Genomic DNA, 10,000 nt, shown 5'->3' on the forward strand with positions numbered 1-10,000 from the left:
AATAAATAAGTGGATTATGCAATTCAACTATTAGAGACAGTTTCAAGCTGGCTTTTGTATCCTAATGGCATAATTGCTATAGATTCTCTCAAATTATATAATTTTAGTAAGTTTATGAAAAGTACCATAGAATTCTAAGAATAGTTATGCAAATCCAGTAATTGCTATAAAGTTTGTTTAATCCATACAGATTATTCCTTATTCTTCCCTTTTAATATTTACAAAGAGAATATATAAAATAATATATATTGATATGAAAGTGCAACTTTCACTTTTGCACATAGAATGATATGAAACATTTTGTGTGTGTGTGTGTGTGTGTGTGTGTGTGTGTGTGTGTGTGTGTGTGTGTGTGTGTGTGTGTGTGTGTGTGTGTGTGTGTGTGTGTGTGTGTGTGTGTGTGTGTGTGTGTGTGTGTGTGTTTTTTTTTTTTTTTATTTTTTTTTTTTTTTTATAAATATAAAGAATAAAAGAGGGACCTTATATATCAAATCACATTACATAAGGACACTTCTGTATATAACATATTCTTAAGCATTAAGGTTTTTCGTTCCTCTTTTGCCCTTTATAATTGAGTAATCTTTGTAATTAGATTTATCATTAATATATTAACCCTTTTCAAGATTTTTCATATGAATTTGATCAGAATGAAAAACAGGACAAAGTTGACTAATTACACAATGTGCATTGGAAAACTGCAATAAAAAAAAATATTTTTATTCAATCTGCTTAAAATTTAGAGGCATCAGTAGAGTAATTGAGAACTGCACTGACCTTTTAAATTTCTAGCCCTGTCACCATAAATAACTGCCATTTTCTTTCTTATGATTGTGCATTTTTAGTGCTAGTGCTGTGAAGTGCCGATGGTGTTATGACGGCATTTTCAGTATTTGTATTTGAAAAATTATAATAATTACTGAAAGAAGAGAAATACCAGAAGTACCTGTACTAAGACAGTGATATGAATCATGATCTTGAATGTGTGAGTAATGACAAGACTGAGATATTTAACTCATTTAACCTCATTACACACATTCATTCAACACATGCATGCAGTCCTACACTTTAGCTCATTCTACTTTCTGTTATAGACTCCTGTATTCACTTCATACATGCACACATTCCCACACAAACACATCCTTCCTAATGTCTGACCCATTGATACTGTACGAGAGACTTCCAGGTCTTGGATATAACTTTGACTAAACCTTTTTTCCTTTAGCTTAATCATTCATATACAGGCTTTTGCAAGTTCTGAAAGTTTTCTGCAGGAGAAAGGAACAAGAGTACAGAATGATGGTATTTTATTAAGCTAGAAACCACTTGCAGGGACAGTTCTATATGTGGTAGTATTGGCTATGGTAGAATGCTGTAATTTTTATCATGATTATGCTCTACAGTTGAACAGATGTGAAAAAATGGTTGTCATTATGATCCCTCTCACAAGCAATTTGTCATATTAGATCTAATTATTTTCTTTAGAACTCAAAAAAAAAAAAAAATTCTATCAATATGTACTACATATAAATCTGTGGCCAAAAATACTGAATTAGGACAGTCTTTTCTTAATTTTTCATCAATATTTTTCCCTGAGTAGCTGTGCATTATATATAATATATATTAATACCCACACACATACATATCCACCAACCCACACCCACACACAGATATACACAAGTATATATATATATATATTTTTGTATGATGTAGATCAAACACTTGTACTAACAGTACATAAAACTATCACATATTTAGCAAGAATTTATATATAATATAGCACTTAATGATTTTTTAGTAGCAGCACACAATATAGAGGTCTGATGTGAGTATATTCCAAATCACTGCCCAGAGCTGAGGCTGTTAAAAAAAATCATGCCTCCCACCATCAAGGGCCTGGGTGATAGTGACCCCCCCCCCCCTTCCTTCACCCCTCAGGATTGCCACTGCATATGGTTTAATAATAATAATAATAATAATAATAATAATAACAATAACAAACAATATTATTATTATTATTATTATCATCATCACATTCCAAGGTTTTATTTTTGCAAGGTTCATGGCAAGGATTAAGGGGGGGAGGAAATGTTGAGTGTGCTGAACTTACTTTCATGTGGCACTTACTATGGTGTCTGTTTACTAATGTTAACATTTGTAATTTTTCTCTTTTACAGAGAAGCTGCTTATATCAAACAGTTGCCGCCAGATGTCAAATATCCATGGTAGAGAAGAAGCTGTGGTTGTAACCGACGATGGGGGAACCATTGTTTGCTGGCATCCGGAACCAAAGGTTCCTTATCATATGACTAAGGTAAGGTAGAGGTAATAGAACTGAAATAATTTGAAAATGTTGAATGCCCTCTTTTCTTTCATACTTGAATAATTTGTTAGTAAAAATTATTGTTATCTTAACAGTATGATTGGTTTGCAAAAGTGATTCTTGTGGAAGGATGAATTTATAAGGATTTACAATTCAGTGATCTACCATTAAACAATTGTTTGTAAAACAGCCACTTCCAGAAATAGCTGAGGAGTCCGACTCCATATTGAAAGTTCAAAACAAAGAAGAACTGAAGCAATTGTTCAGACGACAGCATCCTTTCTTCATCAACAAGGAACTTCGAGAACTCACTTTCACTACTAAACACCCATGGTATCCCAGGTAAGCCATTAAAAATTGTTCTATATTTTGTGGATCATAAGGGTTTGATTATTATAGAGGTTCTAGTACTTATGCACACTTTACTTTTTGTCAAACACTCCATAATGTTGTCATATGAACACATTAGAAGCAAGTCAAAATTTATTGATTGCAAATTCTATATACATATCTATTTACTTTCAGACCTGGGAAACGATTTGCTAAAAAGCAGCCACCTAGAGATAGGGAATACTTGTAAGAAAGGGAACTTAAAACTTTCTGGTATTTTGTACATACTTTATGTAATAAAATCTTTTGAGTAATGTACATAGAGAATTTCCCTTAAATCCTCTGAAAACATTTACACCTCCTTATAACTGTACAATTATCAACGATGCTAGAAAAGCATTAACATTACATATCCATTGAGAAAATAATTACACTAGAGCTTCATACATATTTTCCATATACAATTAGTTTGCTTTCTGCCTCAGAACAGATTGCTGAAAAGAAAAGGGAAATATGTTGGTGTTAGTAGTTCAGGATTTTAAGAACTATTTCTCAGTGTTTCATTAATTTTTTTTCAAATTTAAAGCAAAATGAAAAGCACCTTGAAAAATAAAGGATATTTAGTCACCATATATTCACAAACAAATGTTATTACTAAAACTTACAAGGCGTGATAAGTCAACACACTGGGTGAATTGCTCCACTTCTCGAGCACATCGCAGTGACTGCTGGGGATGATCATTGTAGCAAGTCATGACGGCTTCCTGGTGGTTCTGGCAGACTGGTGTGCAGGTTGCCTTCATGAAGAGATTTTCCACTTCCTTGAGGGCAGTTGTAACTTGTTCTTCTGAGAGTCGTGCTATTTTCGTAAACTGAAAAAAGAATATGAAAAAACAAGTTTCTGTAATGTCTTTGTTTAGTATTGTGTGATTTATGCCCTCGTAATATTCAAGGACAGCTCAGCTGATAACAAAGAACTACTATACCATGGGCAGGACACTTCTGAGATTATCATAAACTGACATAAGAAAATCTTTATTATCCCCATTTATCATCATTCATCATCTTCATTACTTTAAACTCTAAACTGGCACCCTTCCATATCAATCATTTATACCACCTTATAACGGCTCACAATTCTCACCTCCTCCTCACGTGTCTCCATCTTCTTGTGCCAGTCCATGTTGAGTTTCTTCATCTCCTGTTCCTTCTCCTCCCTAAGGCGCATCACCATAAGATGAGCCTCCTCAGCATAAATAGACCATGGTGGTATGCTGCCTGCTGGCTGGCTCAGCGTTGGGGCAGCTCCAGACCTGCAATAAATTAAAAATATATGCACTTCTAAAAAAAAGAGTTCCCAAATTTAAACAGCCATAACCTAACTATTGAAGGGTAGAAGAAATTTTGATGATAATAGCCCCTTCCTTACCAAAGTTCAAGTGGAAGTATGCATATATTTAACGTTATTGTCATGCTAAGAGATCAATGGAAGTATTTGCGTGTATCCAAACATCTCATTTGTTCCTGTTCATTTTATGGGCCTACTCCAGGGTCTATCATTGGAGCCACATGGTCTAAGAGCATGAGGAATCCCATAAGGAATTTGTTAGCGGATTGCTCAACCTTTGATTTGGAAGTAGTAGTGATTAGGAGTCAAAGGAAGATTCATATGAAGATGAAATTTGTATTGATGATGGTCCTGAAATAATTTTGAAGGGTTGCACAATCCCCCTCCTAGTGAGTGTCAGAAATGCTTTGTTGCTGGGAGAGTGGTTCACAAATCTATTGAAGTAATTTGCAGGGGTCACAGCCAAAAAAGTTCAAGAATCCCTGAGCTAATGGATGATGACATCAGTGTACTCACATACATACACAAATTTACACAACCACCTCCCTAGTTTTTTTTTTTTTTTTATATATATATTTTAGGCATTGGTGGCTGAGCATTTGAGGAGCTGTCTATGTATATCCTACCCATCAAAAATAAAGAAAGCACCTATATTTGCATAGTTGAAATGACATGCATATAGGTAATTTGTATTTATAACAATAAAATGGTTTTACTGTTCTTCCTGATCTACTATATATCACATAAAGCACTACTGCCACCACATCACACATGAAATCTGTCCAAAATGAGAATAATGCTTAGTAGTTTTGAAAGTGAAATCTCATCCTAAAGATAAATACTCTAACAAATTTCTTTATAATTTTCTCATGAAAACTGCAGTCTAATCACAATTTACCACTTGTCTAAGAACAAAAGTTAAAAGTATCAAAACAAATTTTTGTCGTAGAGGCAATATACTTAAACCTAATAGCTGCAATATATAGCATCTGCTGTAGTCTGGGGTGACTGTAACAGAGTTCAGAGACGCATCAAAAAAGGTTGCATGCCTTCAACCTTCAAGTAAAGCTACATACAGCTAAATAATAGTTTAAAGGTTTGTTGAAGTTTCAGATAGTGGATTTAAGGATTTAAAGTTTGGAATAATTGATTTTCTTACTTCACTCTTTGATAAATATCTTCAAATTTCAAAATGGAAAAAATGTATTATAGAACATTTTTTCACACCGTGAGGATGGTCAGATTTTTCAATTTCACAATTTCCAAATTATAACTAATGGTTTAGACATAGGTGAAAGTGCAGGTCTAGATATTCACTTGAAACCAAATTCAACCCTTATCATCACAAAAATAAGTATATAAAACTACTGTAACCTCAATCACCAGTCACCAAGATAATATACAGAATCCCAAAGAACTTCTAACACAAACAAATTCACAGTAATACTTCCTCAAATCAATACAGAAATAAGAGCTCTTTGACTTACTTCACAGCAATGCCAATATCAGGGGCTGCAGTGGGTTCGCTGGCCACGACCTCTTCTCCCTGGGGTGCTGGTGGTGGTAATGGCACAATGAGTGCTGGAGGCTGCACCTCAACTTCCTCTTGTGGTGCTGCAGCTGGGGCTAAACAGGGGATAACTATAATTAGGCAGTTGCTAAAAAAAAAAAAGTATAACAATATAAATGTTATAGGTTTATATTCACAAATTTATTTTTAAATTTCAATCAATTTATAAACGTCAAGTAAGGCTGATTTATATCTAGTATTAGTAGAATGCCAAACCCAGGATTAGTCCAAGCATCAAAACAGCAAGAGAACAAATGTATCAAGTATAATAAAATGTTAATGCTTCTGCCATCTGTCTTCTTAATCACTGTAATCTGATATTAAAACAAGCAAAATCTCTTCATTCCATGGAAAGGATGGCACTAAAGCAAAAGCAAAGTGAGCAACTCAATGTTAAAACAGAGGCCAGAGCAGACGCCACAAACCAGTTAGTTTGCATGGTTAGGAGGAAGGGAGACGGGGAATTAGGAGGAGGTTCTGTGACGGATTTCACAATGCTGTTTCAATTGTAGTAGTGTTTGTATGAACATTTTACAAATTAAAAAACAAATAAATAAATAACATAAAAATGACAATCATCATCATCATCATCATCATCATCATCATCATCATCATCATCATCATCATCATCATCATCATAACATTAAAAATAACAACAATGATGATTATTGATGACGATGATTATTGATGAGAATTATTGATGATGATGATATAATAATAACAATCATAATAATAGTCATAATAATAATAATAATAATAATAATAATAATGATAATAACAATAACAATCATCGTCACCATCATCATAATAATAATAATGATGATAATAATAAAAATAATAATAATAATAATAATGATAATAATAATAATTTCAAACATAAAAGAAGCTCAATATCCTTCCAGGGTTAAAAGAAGTCTCGCCTCTGATCTGTCAATACCCTTTCAACGTGGTAAACACTGAATTAAGGTTACTCGTGTGTCACCAAAGAAATACATTTCAAGTAACAATAGTCAAATGCACAAATACCTAATTCTGTAGTCATTACAGTTCCGACAGTTATAACTGACCTAAAATAGTCATACTTATTAACAGAACAAAATCTGCTTTTACCAGAAGAGAAAAAAAACTCAATGTGAAAGATACAATCTCAGGCACAAGTAACTTAGCACATTACCTGATATTACCATCAAATGCTTTGCTAGTTATCTTAGAAGAAAAATAATGAACACATTTTAAATTATATATTACAGTTCATATACTCCAGGTCCATGGATATATGTATTACTTAGTTTCTTACATCTATTATAATAATCTTGGTTATTATTATATTTCTACAACAAAAAGCAATGAAAAAGTGAATAATCATAAATAATATATTTATGCCTTTTAGTTTGATTAATATATAGTTTTATGCTTGTAATGTTAGTGATTTGTTATGTTAGTTACTATCTATAGAAAATATAAATAGAAGTATAAATATAAATAGATAAGTAATTTTGTAAAATCACACAACACAAAGTCAAGACTGGAAAGTACTACTAGTACCATTATAGTTTAAATCTGTCTTACTTATAGATTTATATACCAAAACTACTAATTACTGCAACCACTTAGATAAGTACCATTTGAGAGTGGTTTTCCTTGTGGTTACTGCAACAGGTACTTTTTAGCAAATATATTTATAACTGTAGGACAATTTTTAAGTATAATAGCACTGGCAGTACTTCCTTGCCCTGGATTATAGTATATATTTTCATGAAAGAATGATATACATTATTTATGGTGGAACATACTGCAGTTGACTCACAAATCCTTCCCTAATTTTTAGTCTCTAAATAGAGCCAAAATATAAATTTATCCATATTATTAAAAAGTTACTTTACCATATGATAATGTATACCACAGTATTTCATTGAAGAATTTGATGAAATTAATAAAAATAATATCATATGCCAATACATGCCTAACTAACCATAAAAATATCCTTATATCAATCAAAACAGAAATAATGGAGGAAAGTAAAAAGACCAAAATATAATGCAAAGAGTCTACTCCCATGCAAATTTCCACAATTTCTTTCTTTTCCACAACTTGTGGGAATATGCTTTTAGAGATTTCTACACCTACTTTCCACTACGTCACTAGCAAAAGCAGCTGCCAATAGTGTGTCCTTTGGAGGCAGCTGCACCTCTTCTGCCATGATAGCATTGGACTTGGGAGTTGTGGCCGTGAGGCTATCTTCCTGAGAGGGGACTGCAGGAGCAGCTACAGCGTCAGTAAGAGGATTGTCAGAGAGAGGAGAGGAAGCCAAAGAATCAGAGGAAACAACATCAACAGCTTCTGAACTTTCGCCAGAACTAGGAACTCCAGCGTTAGAATCTTCAGCAACAACAGAAATCTCTACTTTGGACTCCTCAGCCACAGCTGTGCCAGTTGAAGGCTGCTCCACCGGCACAGCTGGGGGTGAGAGGTCCACAGGGGAAGGCTCAGCCACTTCTGCTGCACCAGAGGGAAAAGCTTCGAAGCTTCCATCAGTCGGTGAGGGAGACTCACCCGTTGGCAGAGGTTCGGTCACTTGGGGCTCAGGTTCAGGGATATAGTCACTGATTTTGGGAGGTTCAGGGACTTGAGGGGCAGTGAGGATAGGTGGGGGACTAGGGGCCAGGGCTGGGGGAGGGACAGGAACAGGGAGAATCTGGGGAGGGGCTGGTTCTGCAGCTACTGCCGGCTCTGGAACTTCTGGCACAGCCTGCTGACCTTCAATCTGGCCACGCAAGCAGTATGCCAGAGACTCAGACAACTGGAAAGATAAGAATTAACATACTAAATGATCTGATTATCAACTTGTATCAATATTCTAGTACCATATTATAAAAAAATGGAGCATTATATTTAATGATTTTTGTTATTAACCCTATTAATAAATGTTTATTAGTTGACTTTTTAGATAATATTAATAATGGAGAAACAATTAATGAAAGCCAAACAGTCACTGAACATATATGTCTATATACTCCTTGCATCTCGAGCACATATCATATTCAGAAATAGGTTAATCAAGATCAACAACTTTCTTCTCTACAGGTAAGTAACATCTACTGTAATGGATAAGACAAATACTAAAGTAAATGGATCTTTGTTAATAATAATTATTTGCATATAAATTTGAAGAAATGTAGATTTAGATTTTCATAATATTAACTGTATAATTACAAGTACCACTTTAAAAAGAACAACAAGGTTCATAATGAATCCACTGAGTGTTCTTGGCCTATGAATCTTAGAGGACACACAATTTCTTAAAATAATCAGAAGGTGAAGGTCATGCAAGGCACCCAGGACCAATCTAGGATCCACAAGACTTAACATAATTAGAAAAGAAAATTTAAACATTCTTCTTTCCTTGTATTATTCAGCATAATGTTCCATTGCATAAACAGACCTCTTGCAAAATTGTTTTTTTTTTTTTTTCTATGATATTTTTAGTACTAGCAATACCAGTGACACATAGTATCTGTATTTACGTACCCAGATCTTTAGCCTAAATGGCACTTCCACTCCCAAACTTACTTCATTGCTTCCATCCATTAACAAAAAACGCTTGGTCACTAGGATGTGATATACTAGACATGCTTGACCTCCTTGAAGTTTCTGTTATACCATTATCATCATTATCAATGTTATTATCATTATCATTGACACCATCATTAGATGACATTATTAATGATACTAATAGTAATGAAAGTACATACTTATTTTTTTATCATAAAAAATCAAGAAATGAAGTAAACATGCGAGATCAGGAACTGATGCTTGGGACTACACACTTGTGGATGCCAACTGTGTAAACAAAATTAATTAACTAAAAGTGAGGTGGAAAAAGCATGTATACACTGTCCTCCCACTGTCAACTGGTTAAGAGTACAAGTTTACATGATAGTTTGAATGACTTTTAAAACAATCTCTACATATATTTTCTTCTTACCCAAATTCACTTTGAATTTGCTGTAATCTGTGATGTAATTTTAACCCACTAGCTACCTGGTAACTTTCTGTGCATGGTATATCACAAGTCTAAAATTGTGGAATCTTGTTCTGTCATACATAATGATTTTCTGCATTTTGTGTAACATTTGGATGGACAGACTGATCACTCAAAAGAAAAACAAAACAGTTTCAATTGGTCATATTTTCTCTTTTTAATTCTGATTTTAAAAGTATTTTTTCTTCTAATTCAAATGAGGAAATTTTACTTTGGAAGAGCTATGTCCATCTCTGGAAGGCTGTATAATAACAATGTGTTCACTATTTTTAGCAAACACATTCTTTAAAGAGAATCATTTTATCCAATATTAGTTGCCACTACTGTATAACAAATACCTAGAGAAAATACTAAGCATGCACAGGTAAAAGGGAATGTTTACAGACTGGG

At 33.7% G+C, this 10,000-nt stretch overlaps 2 protein-coding genes across 3 annotated transcripts in view; one reads left to right on the top strand and one right to left on the bottom strand.

Annotated features, from left to right (window-relative positions):
• Nucleotides 1–2,968, top strand: part of LOC125046817 (39S ribosomal protein L42, mitochondrial-like) — an 11,040-nt gene extending 8,072 nt beyond the window's left edge. Inside the window, exons 2-4 of the mRNA XM_047644776.1 lie at nt 2,175–2,311; nt 2,511–2,662; nt 2,846–2,968. Coding sequence (XP_047500732.1) covers nt 2,175–2,311; nt 2,511–2,662; nt 2,846–2,900 — 344 coding nt within the window. The 3' untranslated portion in view covers nt 2,901–2,968. The remainder of the gene's footprint in view (nt 1–2,174; nt 2,312–2,510; nt 2,663–2,845) is intronic.
• Nucleotides 2,925–10,000, bottom strand: part of LOC125046816 (MICOS complex subunit MIC19-like) — a 9,304-nt gene continuing 2,228 nt past the window's right edge. The window contains exons 2-6 of one of the 2 annotated variants that reach the window (XM_047644775.1): nt 8,326–8,368; nt 5,486–5,624; nt 3,795–3,963; nt 3,316–3,522; nt 2,925–3,144 (exon numbers count right to left, since the gene is read on the bottom strand). In XM_047644775.1, the coding sequence (XP_047500731.1) occupies nt 3,115–3,144; nt 3,316–3,522; nt 3,795–3,963; nt 5,486–5,624; nt 8,326–8,368 (588 nt within the window). In that variant the 3' untranslated portion in view covers nt 2,925–3,114. Of the gene's footprint in view, nt 3,145–3,315; nt 3,523–3,794; nt 3,964–5,485; nt 5,625–8,121; nt 8,369–10,000 lie in introns of both variants that reach the window. The other variant, XM_047644774.1, reaches the window with a different exon arrangement.

Source organism: Penaeus chinensis, chromosome 39 (genome assembly GCF_019202785.1).
Source record: "Penaeus chinensis breed Huanghai No. 1 chromosome 39, ASM1920278v2, whole genome shotgun sequence".
Classification (NCBI taxonomy): domain Eukaryota; kingdom Metazoa; phylum Arthropoda; class Malacostraca; order Decapoda; family Penaeidae; genus Penaeus; species Penaeus chinensis.